Source organism: Coffea arabica, chromosome 2c, assembly GCF_036785885.1.
Source record: "Coffea arabica cultivar ET-39 chromosome 2c, Coffea Arabica ET-39 HiFi, whole genome shotgun sequence".
NCBI lineage: Eukaryota > Viridiplantae > Streptophyta > Magnoliopsida > Gentianales > Rubiaceae > Coffea > Coffea arabica.
In genome coordinates, this window is record NC_092312.1 from 74811397 (window position 1) to 74837404 (window position 26008).

At 33.5% G+C, this 26008-nt stretch overlaps 1 protein-coding gene and 1 long non-coding RNA gene across 2 annotated transcripts; both read right to left on the bottom strand.

The window, feature by feature from the left end:
• Nucleotides 1–5034: 5034 nt before the first annotated feature.
• LOC113728038 (T-complex protein 1 subunit theta-like) lies at nt 5035–15034 on the bottom strand. The gene is made up of 12 exons (XM_027252509.2): nt 14058–15034; nt 13720–13955; nt 13353–13430; nt 13009–13142; nt 12158–12230; nt 12000–12077; nt 11796–11912; nt 11548–11642; nt 8967–10984; nt 7643–7700; nt 6693–6786; nt 5035–5761 (listed from the first exon to the last, which is right to left on the bottom strand). The coding sequence occupies exons 2-9, from the start codon at nt 13756–13758 to the stop codon at nt 10828–10830; spliced, it is 771 nt and encodes a 256-aa protein (XP_027108310.2). The 5' UTR covers nt 13759–13955; nt 14058–15034; the 3' UTR covers nt 5035–5761; nt 6693–6786; nt 7643–7700; nt 8967–10827.
• A 1480-nt stretch (nt 15035–16514) lies between these two features.
• Nucleotides 16515–17184, bottom strand: LOC140035443 (uncharacterized). Its single transcript, XR_011839668.1, has 2 exons — nt 16831–17184; nt 16515–16601 (listed from the first exon to the last, which is right to left on the bottom strand). It is a non-coding gene; the product is annotated as an uncharacterized lncRNA (long non-coding RNA).
• Between the last annotated feature and the right edge of the window lie 8824 nt (nt 17185–26008).

Below are 26008 nucleotides of genomic sequence, written 5' to 3' on the forward strand. Positions count from 1 at the left end.
CGTGTAAAGGTGATAACAAATCTTGCTTTCAGTGCTATGTTACGGGCTGGTCAACTTTTGATCATGAAGACACAATGGTTCATATCCAGAAATTATACGAATTTTGAGCACAATACATGGAAAGATAATCTTTCTATCCAGATTATATTAGACTTACTCTCCAACAAGTTAAAAGTTAGCAATATGTGCTGTTGATGACATTAAATTTGTCTGTGCTGATTGCCCGATAGTTAGGCTTGACTAGCAGGCTTGGCTGAGTGAATCTAATTTGTGTTTTCTTAGCCCTTTAAGTGTAGTGTTATGAGATGGCTTTCTTATGGGTGATCTGATTTTTTGCTTAGTGTCTATTTCTGTCTGTTGTTCTTTGACAATGCACCATATTGCCTGAAGTGGCTCTAGCTTATTTTTACATATCATAATATAACATACTTTGAGGAGCATAGACGAGCAAAGGGGTTTATACAGACATATATACAATGTTTTCATGGCTTGCAACTGCACTTGCATTGGGGGAAAGTTATGTATTGTAAACTCCGTAATGACAAATTAATTACCTTCCAATGGTATTATCCACATGAAAACCAAAGCCATTCTCAGATTTCCCTGTTTTATGCATTTCAGCAAAGCTTCCTGCTTATTACAGACTGTAGACTGGTGATTCAAGTTCAATGAAAATCCTTATACTATATAAGAACGAGTTTAGGACTAGATTTCAACAGTAGGGGTGAGGCTATTTTGGGAATGTGAGAGTGTTTGAAAAGTAATTGGAACATTGAGTACAAGTCATTATAGCTTTAATTTCACTATAATTACTTATATAACCTTTCAGACATTTAAGGTTAGAGGCAAGTTTGATATGTTACAATGTTTGGTGTCAAGTTTAGTATCAAGTACAACTTAATAAAGATTTTATTTTGATAGAATTACATAAAAGTCCTTTTAACCATTTATTATACTAACATCCAAACCTTCCAATTTCCTAAAATCTTTCTCATACGTTAAGAAATTAATTGGATGTTTATCCTTATACTACATAAGAACGAGTTTAGGACTAGATTTCAATTGTAGGGATGAGGCTATTTTGGAAATGCCAGAGTGTTTGAAGAGTAATTGGAACATTGAGTATAAGTCATTATAGCTTTAATTTCATTATAATTACTTATATAACCTTTCAAACATTTAAGGTTAGGGGTAGGTTTGGTATGTTACAATGTTTGGTGCCAAATTGATTATCAAGTACAACTTAATAAAGCTTGTATTTTGATAGAATTACATAAAAGTCCTTTTAATCATTTATTATACTAACATCCAAACCTTCCAATTTTCTAAAACCTTTCTCATCCGTTAAGGAATTAATTGGATGTTTACATAATTCGATTTTAATTACAATTAATTAATTTAATTATTATCTGAACAATCATTATCATATTTATGTCCCCATGTTTAGTTGATACCGTTTCTTCTTTTTTGGTTTCACCTCTTTGATTTTATTATGGCTATTAAATATTTGGTGGAATGCATAGCTTTTCATTTAAATTGAGGTGAGTCCTTTGAGTTTGTCTTCTTCGATTGTAATTTTTTTTTCTGATGATTGGTTTATTCAATAACTCCATATAGTTTGCCTTTTGATACTTCTAATTCCAAAAACTGACTAATTGTATTATTTTTTTTAGTAGATCCCAGAGATTCTGTCTCTGGTCAAAGTACAATTTGAGATAATGTTGTCACTTTCTAAAATAATCAGAAAAGTAATTTTATCATCTTCTTCTCCTCAACCAAGGTATTATCTCTTTATTTAAATCAAATAACCTTATTTCTCATGAATTTTCTCCTATTATTCTTGACTTCAGGGATCCGTTGACTACATTCCAGCAGTTATGGTTCAAGTAGTTATTTTTTCATGTAATATGATTTGAAATTCAGCTTGTGTTTATTTTAATTGAAAATTTTATGATTATAAAATTTATTAACTTAGAATTTTATATTTCATTAAAACTAAAAAAGAAAATTAATCATGCTACATAGTACTAAGATGTCATTTGCACTTTATTTGCTTTCCATGTTATGATCTCGTTCTTGTATTATACTGTTTATATAGTTTCAAATACAAAAAATTTGTTTTTTTATGCTATGTAAAAGAATTTGTAGTGAAACTTGATGAGTTAAAATGCTTTAGCTACAGCACTATTTTGATTGCATTGTATTAATTCATTTACTCATAATTGTATGTTGTACAATGATAAATAGTTTCTTGATTTGATTGAAGCAACTATTATCCATAGTTCAAACAAGTCAATTAAGTAGAAATGTTATATTGGATACTTATATAAGTAAACATTAGAAAATATCATTAAACAGTTTTTACCTATAGTTTGCAATTCGAATTCATATGAGGAATTTCTTTTGATTTTACTTACCATTTTCTACAATTTCAAATTTAGAAAATATTATTTACACCAATTTTTTATAATCAAGATAGTTTCAATTCAGATCTTTAACAATTATGCAGATTTGAACTTATTTATGAGATTTTAAAGAAATGCCACTAACAAAAAACACCAAATATGAATAGTTTCTACAAAACTTTAAAAAAGACCATTTAAATTTCTTATCTATCTATCATTTTTGGGCATTATTATCTATGTAAGAAACATGTGATTAAGTCGTATTATACCTACCAAATTATATAAATAGTTAGTAAAAAATAAAATTATTTTAGATTATATTGGACGCAAAGTGATTGATGGATAAACTTGACTTGATAATTCAGGTTGAGTTTAAGTCGCGGGAGAAATCAGAAACATTACTTGAGGGATCTTTCACGAACATATATAGATTTGAGAGATGAATGATCCAATTGATACTTTAAAATGTTTTATCATCTTGGATAAGTTTTAGAAGAGACCTTTAGATACTTTTCAATTGCACTTCAAACATTCTTACATTTTCAAACTACCCTTATCTTTACAGTTGAAATTCAAACATAACCTTTGATTACAACAGATTCTTATATAGTATAACGATAAGGATGTCTTATTATACATTATTTTTATTGACTCACTATGTAACTTATGATTTTTCTATTAAAATCACATGATAAAATCATCATACTTCAGTTCATATACTACAAAATATTAAACAATAATTATTAATTATCTTAAATCACAAGCACCAAATTCTCGCGCGTCGCGCGGGCTGTCCCTCCCTAGTATTAGATTCTAAAGTAGACATTTTCACAGTTATTGTTACTTTATCTCATTAATTGTAAAGGATGGTGCACTTTCATCGTCATTTAAATTTAGCATATTTTAAAGAATTAGCCATCTTGCAGGTTATGAAAAATATTTGTAGGCATTAATTGTCTCATCATGACAAGGATAAGTTAATTAATATTGGGATTTTTTTCCTAAGTATACTTAAATTATACTTAAGTAATCATTTGAATGCATTCACAATTATTTCGCCCATTTCATTTAACCTCTTTTCCAAATTAAATTTACTTTTACGAAAAAATTAATGTCTGATACCTCTCTTAATGTAGTGTTGAAAACATGACTCTTTTAATATCTCCTACCTCTTTTATCTGTAAATTTACTTTTACAAAAATAAATAAATTTAATTTCATCTCCTGTTTGTATAGCAATTTTTTGAAAATTTTGAAGAAAAATATATTATAATGATTTAATTTATGCGAGATTGTTATAGGATTTTCCTGTAACACAGATGCGTAAACAATGTCCAATAGTTGCAAAGTGAAACAAGCAAAACTTATAAATATCTAATCATGGCATATGATAGTATTTAAAATATTTACTAGAAGTGCTAAATGAAAGCATAGAATAAGATTTTTATATGTCATCGATTGCTTATACTAATATTTCCATAATGTTTGATCATTCTTCTTTGCACGAATGCAAAACTAAAGAAAGGATAATTGATAAAATTTCATCTCATTTAAAGCAAAACGATTAAGTGTAAGGTCATGATAACTAAAAGAGATAATCTAGAAATGTTATTTTGCAAAAGAAATTAACTATTTATTTTGTTAATTGTGCAGGATTTTCAACACATTACAAAGTGAACAATTTGATGTATATAATGATGCTAAATGTCACACGTAAATCCAAATCTAGTCATTCAAAGTGGCATCATAACTCTGAAGTAATTACCAAATATGACCATGTTCAACAACAATAATATGTATATGACCAAAACCTATGTCGTCACCAGAGTTTACAATTTTACTTTTCCTTTCTTCTTCTCCTCACAAATAAAAGAAACTCAATAGACTGAAGTTGTTCTAATTACACAAAAGTTAGAACAACTTCATTCTTTCTTATAATAAACGGTGTCATCGTTTTCCATTTTTTAAATAGTACCAACTAGTTATAACAAGACAAAGAGCTGCCGAAAAGCATGCCGCGAGAATAATAGAGGAAGGAAGAAGGAATGAGCAGTCCTTACTTGATTACTTCTAGAAGCACCAAACGAAATAAATTCCATGATGATATATGAACCCCCTGTTGGAAGTGGACCGACCTAGAATTCCATTTTATCAAGTTTGTCATGTCAAATAACCTAACACTGAAGTAAAGGGCAGATAGTAAGTAATTGAGAAGCAGCCATTAAAATACACGATTTATAACCTCATCTTAAATGGTTCAGGCACACGAACTTTTCTAGTTTCATACATAGCATTCAAAGCTAAAGCCTCTCCCTCAAACATTGATGGTTCAACGCTCCTATTCAAATTTTGGAGTAATGTAAGAACATGAAAGCATGCATTAATCTCTTAGTTTTACAAGAAAAAATAAAAGAAATATATTTTGTTGGTCAAAAAACAAATGCAACATTCATGCTGTTTCATATTCTCTTCTTTTATCAAGTCTCAGATTCATCAATATGTTAGAAGCATACAAACTCATGCTACTTCGTATGGTATCATTACTTGTTTGATGAGTCATTGAAAAGGTGGCGCTGCTAAATTGGGAGAGAGATATAAGGACTGAATTAGGAAGAATAGGGAGAGAGATATAGCTTGAGGAGGACAAAACGAAATGTTCTGGACATGCGTCATTACATAATAGTCCATAATAACCTTCGTTTGGTTCAAAGTACAAGTGAAAATGAAGGAGGAGGCTACTTCTCCTCATCATTCATCCCACGCACAAATCTTACTGACAGTACGTTTAGTTGAAACGGATGGCTTCATGCACCTATACTACGACCGAAATCATGTTCATTCTGGAAATCAAATCCAGAATAAGAGAGCGAGTGAAATCAAATCCATTCCGGTATCATTCTGGAAAGAGACTATGTCGCGCAGCTTGTTGAGAAGAATTTTTGCCGTGCACCTTCCATTCCCAACTCCCAACTCCACCGCCTTCCACTACCACCATCCACCACCATCACCCCATTAAACTCTTTCTTTTCGTCCTCCCCAACTCCCCACCCCACTTTACTCCTTCCCGTTCCATCCAATTCCGATGGAAATCCAAACGGCCAACTGATCATTTGAAGCGAAAGGAGCTCCGGTTTTTAACTAAACAATGCCGCTGCAGAGAAGACGGATGCGGGAAATCTTTTAAAACTCTCAAACAACTGGATGATCATTATAAGCTTAAGCACAAGATTGCAGAGAAACATTTGATTCGCTGCACATGTGGGAGCCGCTTTCACTCAGCCCAATCACTGTCCGAACACAAGATGAGTGACTGCCCGATAAAGGGTTTCAGAGATTGGAAGCACTATCGGAAATATGCTGCAAGCAACAGACAGAAAAAATATGACAGTCCAACAGACAGAGCTGGATTCTTAATTGTTCATTACTTTACAAAATGATACTTAAAGTAATGATGAAAGGTTAAATTGACTACAACAGTTAAATTTTCTTGAAAGTAAACTAATTTTATGAAAAACTGAAATAGAGTATAGTACAAGCATTTGTTATTACCAAAAAGTTTTAGGTGATTTAAGGATAGAACTTTTGGGATATGTATTTTTTGGAAAAAAAAAATATTTAGATCTTAAATTTAGGATTTGCGATAGTAAATGGATAAATGGATGGATCATGGTTTACACTATCCATTTAAATGACATCCATTTAGATCCATTTATTAAATAGTTTTAATTGAATTGGATCAATTTGATCCATTATCTATTTAACTAAAATTATTTATCAACCATATATCCATTTTGTCACTTCCTAGTTATAGTCATCAAGAATGCAAACCCGGGACAAATTGATTGCTCCTTCACTTGCGGAGACCCCAAGGTACTCTACCAAACCTCTCTCTCTCTCTCTCTCTCTCTCTCTTCCAAATTTTAGGCAAAAATGCAGAACCCATAATTATAAAATCAGATCCCGGCAATCCTGCTACTATGATTTGTTGTTATACATTTAGACTAGCTAGCTAAGGTGTGTATGAATGATTATTCTCAGTGTTAAAAACATATCAATCCATTTTGTTTTAATTATTTATTTATCTTTGTCAAAATCCATTTTGTCTTAGTTTTGTACTAAAATTATAATACTACTAAGTTTCATCTGTTGTAGGCAAAAACCTTGCACCAGCTTCATGTGTGAGAGCCGACTGCAATGGGCAATGGGCTTTCAGTTGTTGGATCTCTTTTCATATTCACAGGAAACTAGAGGCCCAGAAAACTAGAAGCAAAATCTAAAGCACTCTTACATTCATATTCAACACTCCATCATCCATCCATCCATCCATCCATCTCCATAGGAGGATCTCTTTTCAGACCACCAGCTGGTTTTGCAATTATAATCTGTATCGGGAAACCAGTACACAACACATAATCACAATTATTGTAAAAGATGACGAAAACTTCTTAACGTTGAAACATGAGAAGAACCATTTCCATCATTCTGTGGGTGGATCAAATGCACATGTTTTAGACCAAAATGCATTGCTGTGGATTTTGATGGAAAATATTGTTCTTTTTGCTGGTTGTAGCAATATCAAAGCAATTGAAAATATTGCACTGCACCTACTAAAAGTCAGATGAGATTTATGATCAAAATTTCCAGCAAAGGCATCCATAATTATTAACAACAGCAGCACCGTTTAGACCCTCCTTATGGGACCTTAGTGTCCCGAACTGAGGCAAAATAACTACAAGAATCTCCAACTATACTTAAATATTGTGGTTAACCCAAGCCTTCTTTTGAAACTAGTGATAGGGTATAGTATGAGCTTTTTAGCATGCCCAAGAAATCCTGTCATCATGCATGACTTCTGATCCACTTAGGAGATCTAAGATCTCCACACTTGGAAAGTCTCTGCAAATTCACCTATATCCTCACTTAGCCCCAGTAAGGGAAACTTCTAGGCAGTGAATTCAAAAGACAATCACACAACCCACAAAATAACTTGATCAACTGAAAACCTATACCTAAAACCATGGCCATCACCTACGCACCAATTACCAAGTAATCCTGCCAATTATTGCATATCCGCTCCATAAACTACATTGAATTCTCTACCACCAAGTGAAACTCTTTCATATTAAAAAAAAAAAGTCAACTAAATGCAGCATAAACCACAAAAATGGGTAATTCACCACCAGTATCATGACAACAACGTTACAAACAAGAAAAGTAAAGATGCCAAGAATGTCTTACCCGGTCTACACGCATGACAGTACAAACAGCATCAGCAGCATATTTGAGAGCAAAAAACCTATCAATTGAATCAAATCCCTAGTTAAGAACCATCTGACACTTCATTAAATTTGATATTTCAGAATAGCTCGAGTTGCTGAAGAATATTCTAGAATGCATCAATCCCAGGGAGAGTAAACTAAAAAGGATCTCCTTCATGGGCAGAAAAAAACCCAAGCAAGCAAGCACTTGAGTATCAGCTCCAGTTTTCACAAGCTCATGCACAACTGGGCTGCTTGGATCTTTTGATTAATGTTGAGGATCCAATGACCAAGATCGACAGAGCTCAGGATCTCCATTGAGCTTTTGTTTACGTTGCTCCACAGAAGCTAGATTTAGTTAGGTGGTAGCCTTTAATATGCATGACATATGCAGGTCACTAGAAATTGCTAAACAATCTTCTGAACAACCTTCACCAGCAAGGTTTAATGCTTAATCCAAGAATGACTTTAAAAGTAAAAATTGCTCTCAATCTTCAAAATTGAACCCTCTATGCTAGAAAAAAATTGAATGTGGATTTCAGCAATATAAGAAAAAAGCTTACTTTATGGTATATGGGTCCTATACACTGGTTGTGGAGACATCTTTGCAGACGCCTTCCTCCAAACTAGGGGTGAGCATTCGGTGCAAATGCGGTAAATCGGTGCGCTGAATTCGGTTTTTTCGGTTATTGCACCTATAGAAATCTAAACCGTTTTCAATTTCGAATTGGGCATTACCGAATTCATGCGGTACCCGATTTCAAATTCGAAAACGGTAATGAATTCGGTCTAACCGAATTCATCTATTATTTAAAAAAAAAACCTGCAGCAAATTAAGAGAATATATAAACCAATCTTTATAGTTCAGCAACTACCAACCCCCGCAAGCCATTAGATGTTTCTCTTTTACACATTGCAGAAAATTCATATCCAGAATCCTAGGTACAACTTCTGGAGCCGTACTTTCACTAGATGTGCACCAGAGATTGAGAATCTCCACGGACAAGGAGGTAAAATTTTCATTTTAGCAAGTTTTTTTCTTTATAATTTTTCTAACGGGTAAAAGGTGGAATTTTTCCCCAAGGCCTTAACTTTTAAAGGCTGCACAACTGGAGAGAGCTTCTTGTGTATAAAATACAAAGCTTATGTTATATCACACCTAATCTAAACTACTACAACAGTTAGAGTTTGCAATTGGAAGCTCAGATTTCGTCCCCTTATCAATTCAGGATAACAAATTTCCTAGTCGATCTTGGCCCATTTTAATGCCAGAGACACAGAGCCAAAAACAGAGGAGCACTTACCTAAGTGAGCCAGAGATGAGCAGTGATGAACCAGCGATGAACTAGTGAGATCTTGGTGCTTCGTCTTCGACACTCGGCAGAGATGAACCAGCACGGCAGGACACAGCCAACAGGAGACGTAGAGCGCGGCGGACTGGCGGAGGCCGGAGAGGCAGAGAGCAGCTTCGATTTGGGAATTGGGACTTGGGACTTGGGAGTGTTAGTGCTGTGAAAGCCGTAGGTGACGGCAGTCACGGCACTATGCAATATTGCAAATTTGCAATGGTTGTTTTCTCACTTTTCAATTTTCATCAGCTGAAGATGAAATCGGACTTTTTCCAAATGAAGTGATTTTGTAATTTTAAATTTACAAATTAGGGCTCCTAAATTATAATACATTCATTATGCTCCTCAATGATTTAAAAATTATTACTAATTTGATCCCCAAATTTATTCATAATTGAACACATTATTTATGTTCAAATCATTTTGTGGTTTAATTGGCATTTATTTGATCACTTATACCTAAAATCCTTGGTATATGATTTAAGAAACACATAAAAAGTTATTAATTTAAACTAATTTAGTTAGTAGTTACAATGAATTTATAATTTACAATGATTAATCATAAGTAATATTAGTTACAAACTTACAAATTACAATGAATCAATGATTAGTGATAAGTTACATTAGTTACAAACTTATAATTTATTTCAAATCAAAATAAAACTTAATTACTGGATTTGCAACTCACATGTATTCACTTACACTGCTTAGTTATTTTGTCTATACTTAAAACTTTAAGATTAGTAAATAGATAATATGAACTTTTAACTTATTTGATCACTTATACCTACAATCCTTAGTCTATGATTTAAGGAACACATAAAAAGTGATTAATTTAAACTATAATAAACCTTAGACTGTACAATGGTTAGTAATAATTTATGAATTTATAATTTACAATGATTAATAATAAGTAATATTAGTTACAAACTTACAAATTACAATGATTAGTGATAAGTTATGTTAGTTACAAACTTTTAATTTATTTCAAATCAAAATTAAACTTATTTATTTACATATGTTATTGTGAAAGTCAATACACTAATACATTGATTTGCAATTCATGTACATTCACTTACACTGCTTAGTTGTCTTATCTATATTTAAAGCCTTAAGATTTGTGAATATGTAATGTAAATTTAGAGTACACTAATACTTGCAAGTTATAGATTACGCATTCAAATATTCAATAATTCAAACATGAATGATGTATCAAATTACCAATATCTAAATTCTAATTACTAATTATGTTTATTGTTTAATATTTAGTATTATACAAATATGTATTAATTATTATCTAATTCTAGCCATGTTACTCATGTATAAAATAATAAGTATTATAGTTATCTTATATTGTAATGTATTACTATGCATTATTGTAGTCATATAACAATTAATAAATACTAAAATAATATAAATATATTGTACATCATTATATATTATTAGTATTATAAGTACATGATATGATAATAATACCATATAGTAATTATTATTAATAACATTTACCTATATAATATAATAAAGTATTAGTAGTATATACTAATACTAAATAGCATTTATCTATATATTATATAATTTTATATATCAATTTGGTATTCGAATGCTGTAATGCGGTACCCGATTTCAATTACCGAATTTTGAATTCGAAATCGGTTATTACCAAATTCATAATCTCATTACCTATTTTATACCATATTAGAATTCGTGAATTCGGTATTCACCGAATTGGAACCGAATTACCAAATACCCGATTTCAAATTACCGAATTGAATTTGAAATCGGTTATGAATTCGGTACGAACCGGATCTGCTCACCCCTACTCCAAACCGATGTCAACACCGGTGTTCCCAGATGCAGGTTCGGCATACAAAGATGCTATGATCTCCATGGCATTAAGCCCAGCTTTCTTAGCTAGGGTTTTAGGTACCATTTCAAAACTTTCAGCAAATCTGGAAATTGCATACTGATCTAAGCTGCAAGGCAATGGAAAAATCTGAGCCTCAACCAAACGAATCATCTACAATTCAGTTTACTAATTGACAAGAAATCAAGCAAACAATAGACGAGTTACAGTATGCCAAAGGCTATGAGAAGCCAATAAATATTTGCATAAACATTCAACAAAAACACTTTCAGAAATAGATTGCAGCACTTGTCATCCAGTTAATGTCAATAAAATGGTCCTCTAACTCAGATCAGCACACTGTTCAATCATATAGAGCCAGAACACTAACTCTTCAAGTGGATCATTCAGCAGTTGAGCCAAAAAATGCATGAGAAACAAGCAAGTCCAATAATTTATTCAACCTTAACTTATCCCGTGCAAATAATCAAACAAACGTATATAGTAAAAAGATGTATGTTACAGTTGGCAGCCACAAGCAGATGCACATAAACTTCTCTAAACAAGGACTATAAAAATACACTTGCAAAATGGATAGAATAGTTGCTCAAGCATGTGAAGATATATCTTGCACTTCAGCACAGCTACAATAACCTAAAACAATATATGCTTTACTGCAAGGAAGTGCATTACCCAGTTTCTTTGAAAGAAAACTCCTTTAGTCTTCTGGCTAATTCAATCTCAGTAGCTGCAGCACCGGGTACTATTTGACTATCCCTGCATATTGCCTGGTATAGATGGAAATAGCAAAGTCTATTAGATCCCAACTGCAAGTAAAAACTTGCAAATCACCTAGAAGCAAATAGTTAACAACTTGCAAAGGCATCTAGAAGACAACCCATCATTCCATATGTATATCTTTTATATTCAGCAAAGGGTACCTTGTATGTATTAACTCCATCATCAACTGCTCTCTCAAGATCATCTAATATACTGCTGCCTCGCAGAACAACTGTGGATACTGAATTTCCACCTTCTTCATTTCTTACAATTGTAACCTATTCATCATTCATAAAAATCATATACAAGCAGTTGAAACAACTACATATTGGAGAGTAACAGCGCCACGGGCTGTCTTATCATACCTTAACACCACCAATTTCATCCACTGAAATGGAATCAACATATTCAAGATCATCTGGATTTGGCGAACTAAGTTTCAACTGTATCGAGATGACAAAAAAAATCAGAAACAATACAAAAAGTTTCACAACTTAATACTCTCTGACTGCAAGATGCTTACAAGAGCAACAGCACCAGTGATATGGCAAAACCGTTGAAGCTCAAATTTGGAGCTAATCATTAGGACCATGAGCCTGTAAAGGATATGTACTGGCTAATCAGTTGTTCAACATAATAGGTTCACAGGCAAGTAGACAATTAAGCAAAATGACGTGATATTCCAGATGCAAGTATTGTGCATGCATATGAAAAGATGAACCATGATGATGGCAATTCAAGATCCAGGTCAAGGAAAATGCAAAATTGTCCAAGACTCCAAATATGATTACCGTGTCCCACCAAACACCAACCCACAACCCACCTTACCCCCCCCCCCCAAAAAAATTAAAAAAAATTGGAAAACAATAGAGATAATGGAAAAAGTTAGGAACAAGAAGATTTTACACATCTTCTCTTGTACAAAATACGCTTAATAAAGGAAAATTTCTGCAATGTATCCAACGTGAGTAAGGGAACGCAAAATGACACAAAGCTAAAGGAAAGTAATCACGTTTCAAGCTGATTAATTGCCTATTCGAGTTTCCCAAGAAATTCAAGCAGATATAAAGTAGTCGAAACAAGTGACCAATACACATGTTCTTTCAGTAGTCTACTATGCAGAATGTGCCAATATTTTCAGGCCCTACCTCATTCCCATAAGGACATGATATTCTTACCTCTCTCTTACTGTACAGAAACCTCATACTGAGATATGAAGGCAAAAATGGGCTAGGTTAGCAGAAATGAAAAGGCACCCGACTAAGCCATTCCTTCAATGGGCTAGGTTAGCAGAAATGAAAAGGCACTCGGCTTCTCATTTCTCTGTATACATAAAAGGAAAAAAAAAAGCAATAGGCAGAGAAAATGGCTTACTTGTAACGCTCACAAAAATGTAGTGCCATCTTTCCAACAGCTGCTCCGCTAACAATAACCTTTGCACCAGATCCTGCAATTGCTTTTATGAGTTCCCCAACCTTAGCTGCTCCAATCTTGGCATAATTTTCAAGCTGCAAAAGCAGAACAGATTAAAAATTACCAGACTCTGAGACGAGAATGCATTAACGTAGAATAGATTACTAAATGCTCCAGAATTCCACAAAAGCAAACAAAATAGATGAACACTATAAATACCATGTGAAAACGGGTTTAGTCTTTGAAAAACCAAGTTCAGGTCTTTACGAACAAGGATCTAAAGGACTAGAAGCCCCCCTTAATACCTGTTGAGCTCTGTGGATTAAGGCAGTTCCTTTTGTTTCTGTGGCGGTTGTATCAACAGCTCCAGCAAATATAGCAACCTACAGGAATGATTGCAAAGTTTTAATGCTCCTGATAAAGAATGAATATCAATCATAGATAAATCAACAAGAGTAGTGTCCTTCCTAACTTTCATCATGAGAAGCATAAAACAATTTGCCATGATCTGAAACCTCTTAAAAACAAGCACAGCCAGAAATTTTGGAAGTTTTCACAGTTAATAGAAAACAAGTGCTGTTCAGAGCAGACTGAATAACCGAACACATTTTTCATAGAATTTGATTAAACTCATGTAGCAGAGGCATTAAACATGGCGGCAGGGGAAGAAACCTCGTTAATTGCATAAATAGTGCTGGGGTCCAGATCCATTCAGATGAGGTCCTCAGCATTTTGGAGGAGCTCCCCGGCAAAAGAGACACACAACTTAGCACCGACACCAAATTCCTCTTGTTGGGCATTGCCAGTAAGAACCAAGATCTTAGCAGCAAGGTGCTGAACTCCGAGCTTGTTGCCAATGGTGGCAGCGAAAAGCTTGTCGAGATGATTGATAACCATCTTATCCATACCTTGGGGGGAGGGGGGGAGGAGGTGGCAAGAGAGAGAGATCGAAACGGATTATTCACAGATCCCAATGAAATATACAAATGTAAAAATAACAAAATATTTACCTTTAAAAAAAATCCACCATTCCCTTCTTTTTCTTCTTCTTCTTCTTCGACTTCCGAAAAATGCTTCTCCTCTCCCTCTCTAGGCTCTCCCTTCTCCTCCTCCTCTTCTTCTTTCTCTTTGTCTTCCCCTCCAGCTCTGTCTGTTGGACCGTCATACTTTTTCCATCTGTTGCTTGCAGCATATTTCCGATAGTGCTTCCAATCTCTGAAGCCCTTTACCGGGCAGTCACTGATCTTGTGTTCGGACAGTGATTGGGCCGAGTGAAAGCGGCTCCCACATGTGCAGCGAATCAAATGCTTCTCTGCAATCTTGTGCTTAAGCTTATAATGATCATCCAGTTGCTTGGGAGTTTTAAAAGATTTCCCGCATCCGTCTTCTCTGCAGCGGCATTGTTTAGTTAAAAACCGGAGCTCCTTTCGCTTCAAATGATCAGTTGGCCGTTTGGATTTCCATCGGAATTGGATGGAACGGGAAGGAGTAAAGTGGGGTGGGGAGTTGGGGAGGACGAAAAGAGAGAGTTTAATGGGGTGATGGTGGTGGATGGTGGTAGTGGAAGGCGGTGGAGTTGGGAGTTGGGAATGGAAGGTGCACGGCAAAAATTCTTCTCAACAAGCTGCGCGACATAGTCTCTTTCCAGAATGATACCGGAATGGATTTGATTTCACTCGCTCTCTTATTCTGGATTTGATTTCCAGAATGAACATGATTTCGGTCGCAGTGTGAGTGCATGAAGCCATCCGTTTCCACTAAACGTACTGTCAGTAAGATTTGTGCGTGGGATGGATGATGAGGAGAAGTAGCCTCCTCCTTCATTTTCACTTGTACTTTGAACCAAACGAAGGTTATTATGGACTATTACGTAATGACGCAGGTCCAGAACATTTCGTTTCGTCCTCTTCAAGCTATATCTCTCTCCCTATTCTTCCCAATTCAGTCCCTATATCTCTCTCCCAATTCAGCAGCGCCACCATTTCAATGACTCATCAAACAAGTAATGATACCATACGAAGTAGCATGAGTTTGTATGCTTCTAACATATTGATGAATCTGAGACTTGATAAAAGAAGAGAATATGAAACAGCATGAATGTTGCATTTGTTTTTTGACCAACAAAATATATTTCTTTTATTTTTTCTTGTAAAACTAAGAGATTAATGCATGCTTTCATGTTCTTACATTACTCCAAAATTTGAATAGAAGCGTTGAACCATCAATGTTTGAGGGAGAGGCTTTAGCTTTGAATGCTATGTATGAAACTAGAACAGTCCGTGTGCCTAAACCATTTAAGATGAGGTTATAAATCGTGTATTTTAATGGCTTCTTCTCAAATTGAAAGATTTTAATTGAAAGATTTCCAGCCAGCAATAATCTTACTTGTAGCAATAGAGCAGCAGGCATCCCAACAATATTACTCCGGCCAATAACAACTGCTCTCTTCCCTTTGATAACAACACCATATCTATGCAACAATTCTATGCATCCTTTAGGCGTGCAAGGCACAAATAGTGGTTCCCTATCTCGCATGGCAAGACGTCCAATGTTTAGTGGGTGGAATCCGTCCACATCTTTTTCAATGCAAACAGCATTTAATACATTCTGCTCGTTGATGTGCTGTACAAGATCCATGAAGACAGGTGTTAAAAGTGACCTCAAACAATAACTTATAAGTTAACATTAGTAACTTCCGAGTCTCTTACTATAGAATCTTAAGTTGTCCTAAACCATTTTTATCAAGCAGTCAATCAATTTACAATTTACAGATAATGAAGGAAGCAGAGAATAAGTTCAATTTGCATTGAGCAATGAGAGACAAATATAGAAACACAAGATAATCATAATGGTAAACATGTATAGCTTTCTAGTCCTCACTCATCAAACGGAATAATTTTAATGGTCCCAAAATGTTATATTGAAGAAATGAAAGTCCAGGGAAAATTATAAAAGACACAATAAAGTATTAGCTACATTGTAATTCACAAACATCCATTAAAGAATAGTTCACTTCAGTGCAATGCTTCATTTACAAAAGAAATTAGCTCTACTTCAACTTGACTCAAGATAGCAGAGGAAACCATTGAAAGTAGTTACATTTTTTTCCCTTATCATTTCAAGCACAAACCATACCATTATACAGGCAAAAAAAAAAGTAGATTCAGGCATATTTTGCAACCGAATTTGATCCAAAAAGGACAAGAAATATTGATATTCAAAACCATACAGAAGGTAAAGGTAGCTGAACAAGGATGCCATGAACCGCAGGGTCATTATTAGAACTTGAAATATGCTTAAGCACTTCTTCTTCTGTCGCGTCTTTAGGCAAACACGCTTCAAAAGATTTAATTCCTGCGTCCTCACAAGCTTTCTTCTTGTTGCGAACATAAGTTGCTGAATCCTTCCTGTCCCCAACTAGGATCACTGCCAGCCCTGGAACGACGCCTAGTGCTCCTTCATCTTAGATACTCCTGCTGCTACTTCCTCTCTGATTTCTTTAGCAACCCTTTTTCCATCAATAACTTTAGCGGAAGGTTCAGTAGCCATAGCAGCTGATTAACAAAATTCAAGAAACATTAGGAAAAAATAAAGCAAAAACCCGATGAAATTCAATGAAAAGACAAGAAACCCACAATCACAAAATGTTGAAGACGTGATTTTTTTGACCTAATTGTCAAATTTTATCTCAAGCTGCATGCATAATAAAGCAAAGACATAAACTTTGATTTTCAAAAACAAAAACGAAGCTTTATGAGCAATTCATACGAAGTTGAATTGTACCAGCAATGAACGAAGGAGGGTTGATAGTTTGAGCGAAGACAGTTGTGGGATATTTGCACGGACGCAGATGGACATGACGGAGGGGGTTGAAGCGGCGGTGGAAGTGAAAAGCTCTGCATTTGGAGGAGGTGGTGGCGGTGGTCAATGGGAGTAGTCAAGGAGAGGAGGAGGAGGTTGAGCAGCCGGAGAATACGAGTTTTGAAGTGGTAGACGACGTCGTCGTCATGGAAGAGGGCGATGCCATGAATGGCCGGAGCGATTGGAGCTGCCTGAGTATCAGCCCTATGCTTGCTGATGCTTTAATCCCGCCTTTGTTGCTTTTAGGGTTTAACGCCTTTGTAGCAGTGTAGAAAGTACAAGTTTTACCACAACCGAATGAAATTTTACAGAGACAATTGAGAAAGTTTCTCACCCAAAAGGAAAAACATCGGCTTCTTTTCTTTGCTTCTAATTACTTTCTCACCCAAAAGAAGATGGGTAAATTTTTTTAGTAAATCTGTAGATTTAGATGGATTGTAGATCATATACTTCGAAAATTTAGATGCTTTGTATGTATCTATATATATATAAAAGTAGCTATTTTAATCATAGTGTTTCTCACTTCTATATAGCATGTTTAATTTAAGAGAATTAATGAATTATGGATTACTTGGATTTTACCCATACCGAATTCTATTTGGATTATATTATATGTTTAAAAATTATCTCTAATTTTAAAATAACTTTAAAAAATAACTAATCTTATCTTAACGGATGTTTACTTTCTATCAAATTATTAAAATGATTATATTATATGTTTAAAAATTATCTTTAATTTTAAAATAACTTTAAAAAATAACTAATCTTATCTTAATGATATCTGCTTTCTACCAAATTATTATATAGAAATATAATAAAACCTTTTTAAATTACAATCATTGAAATCTTACAAATCCCATAAATTACTTCCTTTTACCACCATATCATTGATTAATATTCAAATTGTTCATCGTCTCTTCTTAATTTTGAATTAACTTAGTGTAAAAAAAGAGAATTAACTGTTACATTGATAAATTTATCGATGTTATTGAAAAATGAATATTTATTGATGAAGAAAAATGGATTAATGCATCTTTTGCTACTTAATTAAGTATGAATATATAATTTTAGGTTTATGGTCATTATAAAAATTTAAATTTTCTAAAAGAATATTTATAAAACAGAATATCTAACAAGTTTTAGATATGGGGTACATCATTTGATGTATACTATCATATTATAGTGAAAAGTATGTAAACAAAATTTTAAAAATTAATAAATAATTAAACATTTAAAATACATTAATTTTTTAAAATTAATATGAATGAATATGTAGAACTGTTGTTAATTTTTATACTTAAATTATTCATATTTGTATAAATTCACCATAAAAAAAAGACCTTAAATGCTAGTATCCATTTGTTTGCTAATAAATATTAGAAACCATTGCTTGTCGGATAATGCGCGCGTGTGTGTGTATATATATAGGGATAATTTGAGAAACCTCCCTTGAGGTTTGTAAAATTATACTAACCTCCTTTGAAGTTAAGGTTTTGATAACAAAATCAATCCAAATCAGAAAAAGTACCATTAAAAAAGTGTTTTGAGAAAAGAGATAGTACTTTTATTCTACAAATGCCCTTTTTATGCTCGTGTATAAGCTATATTGTAAAGGAATGAAATACATATATAACAAAAGTGAGGGAAGATAACTGCAAATAGCAAAGAGTAAAAATAAGTAGTAATTGATTTTCTCTACAAAGTTGGACTTAGGGCTAGTGCATTGATAAATGTATAAATGTATAATATTATATAAAATACATAATATAAATGTATATTATAAATATACATTAATATATACATTATGTATAAATGTACATTTATATAAATGTATAATATATATAATATATGTTATATATTATATTATACATAATTTATATAATATATAATATTTATGTAAATATATTATAAATACATAAAAATATTTTTTAATAAAATAAAATATTTATAATATGTATAAATAAATATATAAATATATAATATACATTGATATTAATTATAAATATTATAATATTATAAATATGGTGTTTAAATAATATTTCAATTTGTAATATTTATTGTATATTTCATTATATAAATATTTATATAATATATAATATATAATTTTCAATTTGTATAATATACATAATATTGTATATATATAATATAATATACATAATATAATATACCTTCCATAATATAATATATTTATACATTATTACATATTATGTATATTATATATTATACATAACATTATTATACATTATTATACACAATAATGTACATAATAATATTATACATTAATAATGTATATATTATAATATAATGTACATAATATATTATGTATAAATATTTATACATTTATGTATGCAATATTACATATTATGTATATTATATTATATTATGTATAATATTAATGTATATAAATATTTATATAATATATAATATATAAATATATAATTTTCAATTTGTATATTTCAATTTATATTAATATAATATATATATATATATAATATACATAATTGAAATATACGTATGGAGTAGTTTTTGATATAATGTTTGGATATTATGTTTTTTGAGTTGTTTTGGAAATACACATTTACTGTAACATTTGGAATGTGAAAAATAGTTTTTCAAAAACAGAAGCAAAAATAAAGAATCCAAATGGACCCCAAATTTCTAGCCAACGCACCATTTCACATGAAAAAATTACAAGGCCACTTTCGTAAATACATCAAAATCCATGCTACATCAAGTAATACCCAATAATAAAATTTCACTCCAAATAATCCTACATTTCCAAATACCCCCATCCACGCAATTGAAATTCAAAATCACCTTTGACTAAAAATTACACACACACACACACACACACACACACACACACATACATATACTCGCCCACAAGAGAAAATATGGCCCAAATGCGAATTCGACCTAGGGTAAATAAGTCTTTTTAACAGATGGCATACGGATAATAACAGGCGGGAAACCATTGAACCAATGGAAGGAAAACCTACCTTGGCACGCACGCTTAGGGTGACATATACAAATACTACTTAGAAGTGAAAACAGTATGGCGCTGGTAATCAATTAGTGTTTCAACATCCAACCGATGAGATCTATGTCTAGGGCGAAGTCCTCCTACATGCGATACTTGGTCGGAAGATGGCCGGCAGGGTGTTCGGGAGCCGGTTCCCTTCTTCGTCGGCATTCCAACTACAACAGTTTCTACCGCTGTTTGGGAAACAGCAGCGGTGGTACTGTGTGTACAAGTAACGAATCACCTGCTACCATCTTCTTCGGTAGTGGTGGTGGTGGTGGTAGTGGTCTTGCGGATCAATTGTTACAAAAAACAAAAGTTTCTCCTTGGCTCCTAATCCCTTCTCCTGATGCTGCCACCTCCGCCAGAAATATCGTCGGCAACAAGCAGAGAAGTTGTTTCTATGGCTATTATTACAGCCTGGCGGAGAACAGAGTGAAAAGCATCAAGGCTGCCGAAAGTAGTTGTAGTGGCATGCAGAATTCAGAAGATGATGCTCTATGCATTGGGTCATCTCACGGGTGGCTAGCTTTCGTGAACCAGCTCAATGATTCTGTTTTCCTTTTCAATCCCATAACACAGTGTAGGATCGAGCTTCCCTCCATCCGCACACTACCAGTTTGTGATCCAACTTTTTGTGACACTATTAGGGCTATTGCTGCCTCGTCATCGCCAGAAGCGGCTGCAGAGGACTGCAGATTCATGATCTCCTACTACTCCATGGAAGCAGGAGGATATAAGCTGCCCTTTTGCTGTCCCTCTCGCGGTGAAAAAAGCTGGACTTGCCTCCAAAGTCCTCTGGTAGACTATGACTGCATAGTTTATTCCAGAAGGCACCGAATGTTTGTCACAGTCGATACAGATTTGAAGATAGAGTGTTGGGATCTTTCTAATCCTCTGTCCCCGAAAAGGACTCGCATTAAGAACCTGAAAGTGGATGTGGAGGTATATCCTTGCTATGATTCCTTAACAACTGAAGCTGAGAAAGAGGAATTCGCCGAAAAATTTATGTCCCGCGATAGGCTTTTCTTGGTCCCATATGCTGATCATGATTCCTCCTCCTCCTCCTCATCGGGCTAGTTCTTTTGGGTAACGAAGTACACTGCGTGCAGCGTCAACCAGGAGGACGGTTCTTTTGTTGATCTAATAGATGACCCTTATGGGACTCTTCCATACATTACTTGGACTTTTGACGTTCATAAATTTGATCTCACTAATAAAGTGTTGAGGTACATGGACAACTCTTTGGAGGATAACGCCATTTTTATTGGCATGAATGATATTTCTCGCTCTCTGCAAAGGATTTCCCTGAAGTGAGGCCCAATTCCATTTACTTCACTGATGATTACTATCTCTCACCTGAAAACAAGTCTTGGGGAGGTCACGATGTTGGGATCTATAACTACAAAGACAAGACCTTCGAGGACTGCTATTTCCTGTGTGATTACAAAAACATTAGGAGGATCGAACCATATCCAATTTGGCTTATTCCTAATCCACTCTAGGCTGCCCCTTCCTCTCCCGCCAATGCCTTCAGTGGGTTTCTTTTGCTATATGGTACTTGCATGTCTTGTCTATTAAGTTTTATACTCAGAAATTTCTTATGTGTGCTAGGTGTAACTGTGAAATTGTTGCCTCCGATAATGGTGGTTTTCCTTTTTCGGTTAACAAAACTTCTTATGGAGTCACATACTTTCCGGTTTTGGTTTTTAACATGGCAGTCGGTAATGTATGTCATTAAGCATATGCCTTGAACTTTGCTTCATACTACTTACTTATGGTTTGTACATTGCAGTCATTTAATCACGGCTGTTTGACAACTCTTTTACACACACACATACACATATATATATATATATACATAGACATACATACATACATATATATATACACATACATACATACAATTTGGTTTACTACTAATCTACTCTAGGCGCGCTCCCGCCAACGCCAATGCCAACGCTTTCATTGTGTTTTTTTTTTTATATATTTTGGTACTTGCCTGTCTTTTCTGTAAGCTCAGAAATTTCTGTTAAGGAAGGAAGGAGGGGATTGACAATGGTGGGCAGGGTGTTCTGTGAGCTCAGAACTTGCTTAATGCCAACTCCTTTTCTATTAAGCACATGCCTTGAACTTTCCTCCTCTCCTTCAGAAATTTCTTATGTGTGCTAGGTATAACTGTGCAACTGTTGCCTGCATTAATGGTAGTTTTCTTTTTTCGGTTAACAAAACTTCTTATGGAGTAAGATACCTTGGAGATTTAATTCTTAAACCCAAAATTCTCAGAATTCTCAGATTTTGATTATACCTTGGAGATTATAAATGTTCGTGTAGAGTCCATCCTTCCACCTTGAACGATGTTGTAGTGAAACTCTGGGGCAAACTTGAGAAGTTTCCTTTTTATTTGTTAAATGTTTTGACCCACCCGGAAGATCATTGATACACTTTAATGCAAATTTGCGAACAATAATAATAATAGTGGAAATGTGGGAACTCGAAGTACTAATCTTTCACCGTTAGGTAACTCTCTAATGTAGGAGCAAAATCATACATCTTTGTTACTTGCAGTAGTAAAACATACAAGGATTTTGACCAAATAATCTAATGTGTCTATGAGTAAAACTAGTCTAATTATGACCAAATAATCTAAAAAACACATTGTTCTCTCATTTTTTTCAGATTATATTAGTAAAATGAAGTTTGCAATCGGTATGGATAAAGATAAAAGGTGTATGGAAGGATTTTTTTTTTATATCAAGAATCGATGATGGAAGTGTTGGAAAAACTTTTTTTAACTTCTACAAAGTTCTGCATTTGGATGATTTTTATTGGATTTGATTTTGTTAATATGTAATCATGGGTTGGTGGTGGTTGAGATTCTTTTAAGTATAATATAATACTTTAGTTTTATTTTTCCTGAATAATCAGAAGAATCCAAAGAATGAAATTTCTTTCTTGCTTCGTATCTTTTTTTTTTTTTTACTTTTTCTATTTTGGGAGAACAATGGCGATTAGATAAGGGTGTTTATCGCCAGTAATCAATTATTCAGTAAAAAAAATAAAGCCAATTTTGTTTTTCATCAAGGTCACATCTAATTAAGAATTGGCAGCCAATCAATTCCTTCACCGTACATCTGAAGAAGTAATCCAAAAAAAAAAAAAAACCAACATCAAAAAATCACAATTTATAGATAATGAAGGAAACCGAAAGGTAAGAATTATTTCAATGTGCATAGAGCAATCAAATATGGAAACACAAGATTAGATGTATCAATCGCAACCCAAATATGTTGATCTACCCAAACTCGTCCATCAATAATCCGTCCAATCCTGCCCATTAATTTTTAATGAGTCTAAATGGATGCTCAGTTAAACCAATTGAATGGATGGGCAGTGGGTTGAATTGATTCACCCATGTATATCCATTTAAAAATAATTATATATTTAAAACTCAACTTTTAGTGAGTGTTAAGCAAATAAATTTGAATTTCTTACCAATCTAATAACAATAAAAGACCATTATTTCTCATCAAACAACATTAGAAAAAAATAAGTAGAATTTTGAGTAACTTATAAATGCATAATTAGATATACTCATACCCATTTATTAAATGGGTATAAATGGATTATACTCGTTTATTTAAATAGATATAGATGAATTGATCCAATTATATCTATTATCTAATTATAACCCACCCAAACCTTGCCCGATTCTCCCATTTTGATACCTCTGCACAAGATAATCATAATCATAAACATGTACTTGCTGCTTGCGGCGATATTGAATGAGATGTGGAGTCTGTTTTCAAGCATGTTTTGATTCTTCTAGATCATTCATTTAAGCATGAGGTATTTCTTATTAGAGAGCTATTCATACATTTTTGGTCGACGGTCTGTGTAAGTTGATGGCTTGGCCAAATAGTAGACATTGTGAATCCCTCGAGTTGATGACAACTAAAAGTGGCAAAATGGATATATGGTTGATAAATGGTTTTAGTTAAATGGATAATGGATCAAATTGATCCAATCCAATTAAAACCATTTAATAAATGGATCTAAATGGATGTCATTTAAATGGATAGTGTAAACCATGATCAATCCATTTATCCATTTACTCTCCCAAATCCTAAATTTAAGATTCAAATATTTTTTTTCAAAAAATACAGATCCCCAAAGTTCTATCCTTAAATCACCTAAAATCTTTTGGTAATAACAAATGCTTGTACTATACTCAATTTCAGTTCTTCATAAAATTAGTTTAGTTCCAAGAAAATTTAACTGCTGTGGTCAATTTAACCTTTCATCATTACTTTAAATATCATTTTGTAAAATAATGAACAATTAAGAACTTCGCTACATTTTTATAACTTTTGGGTGAATTGAATACGGCTTTACAGTGAAAAGAAGTTTACGTTTTCAATTTTTTATACTCCTGTTCAAGAGGGATGCCTTGAATAAAAGTGGAGTTCTAATAAAAAATCTTATATTATTTGACAAGTAAAATATTTTCATCACATGTGCACGTAGTATCTAAAAATGTATGAAACTCCTTATTATACTATTGATATACAAGCTACATTATATTACTTAGTAAATTAGGTGTTTTTTTTTTTTTGATAGTTGGGTTGGATGGTAAAGGGAGAGGGATTGTAAGTATGAGAATTTGGATTCAAAACCTTCAATTTATTAAAAAAAAAAATGTCATTTACATTTCTTAACCAATACTGCGGGGTACTCGTTAGAAAAATTCTTTTTATAAATAAAAGAATTAAAAAATGAAAAATTATTTTAACTGGACCCACCAAAACCCATCAACGGCCGTACATTGCATCACATGTCCTTTACAATTTTGAAAGTCCATTTAGCCCTTGTATACAGGGACGCATGCTTGACAAAGTAGTTCTTTGATTGGTTAAAGGACTTGGAAGTGAGGCATCATAGCAGGGACTCTAGATTAAACTCCCATAAGGACTTTGGATGTTACCATGAATGAATGCATTTGGTCCATGTCTTTCTCCACCAGCAAGGATGTGAGGGTGGTGATAAAGTAGGGAAGTAGGTTCATTAACCCTGCAGATCTAGTTTTCAGCCAGAGTCTCATGTTGATTTTGCCAATTTTTATATTTTTTGGCAACAAATCATTTGCCTTAAAATTTAACAAATACAAATTGGCATCTATTCAATTGGGGAAGGATTTTGCATGTCTTGTTGTTTGGAAAAGTTTCCACTCATGTTTCCAGAATACATTTTCATTTATTTTCTATTTCTCTCTGTAATCCACTGGGATATTTCATGTTACGAAAATACACTATTCCATGTGCAAATGGATTCTCGAATTATAGGTCTTTTATACTGTTACATAGAAATTTATCAAACTTTTGAATGCTCTAATGCTTTACTAGGAGTTTTATTGTCAGGAAGAGAATGCATTATGTCCCTTTGTTTGTTGTTGGAACGTGCAGGTTTTGCAGGAAGATGTTACAAGATGTCCTATACGTTCTCACATGTCACTGATTATGGAAGGTAGAAGTTTTGTGGAGTCATAACGTGCAAAGGTGATAACAAATCTTGCTTTCAGTGCTATGTTACGGGCTGGTCAACTTTTGATCATGAAGACACAATGGTTCATATCCAGAAATTATACGAATTTTGAGCACAATACATGGAAAGATAACCTTTCTGTCCAAATTATATTAGACTTACTCTCCAGCAAGTTAAAAGTTAGCAATATGTGCTGTTGATGACATTAAATTTGTCTGTGTTGATTGCCCGATAGTTAGGCTTGACCAGCAGGCTTGGCTGAGTAAATCTAATTTGTGTTTTCTTCAAGGTTATTATAGCCCTTTAAGTGTAGTGTTATGAGATGGCTCATGGGTGATCTGGTTTTTTGCTTAGTGTCTATTTCTGTCTATTGTTCTTTGACAATGCTCCATATTGCCTGAAGTGGCTCCAGTTTATTTTTACATATCATAATATCACATACTTTGAGGAGGTTGACTGATGCAAATTCTTTTTATATGTAGAAGTAGCTTGTTGTTATATTGTTCTTCACCACTAGAATTGGATTCCCCCCTTCTT

Coding starts and splice junctions, on each gene's coding strand:
- LOC113728038 (XM_027252509.2), bottom strand. CDS start 13,758: ATGGATCTGGACCCCAGCACTATTTATGCAATTAACGAG. Junction 13,143..13,352: donor TAATCCACAGAGCTCAACAG/GTATTAAGGGGG, acceptor CTGCTTTTGCAG/CTTGAAAATTATGCCAAGAT. Junction 10,985..11,547: donor TTTTCTTTCAAAGAAACTGG/GTAATGCACTTC, acceptor ATTGCCTTGCAG/CTTAGATCAGTATGCAATTT.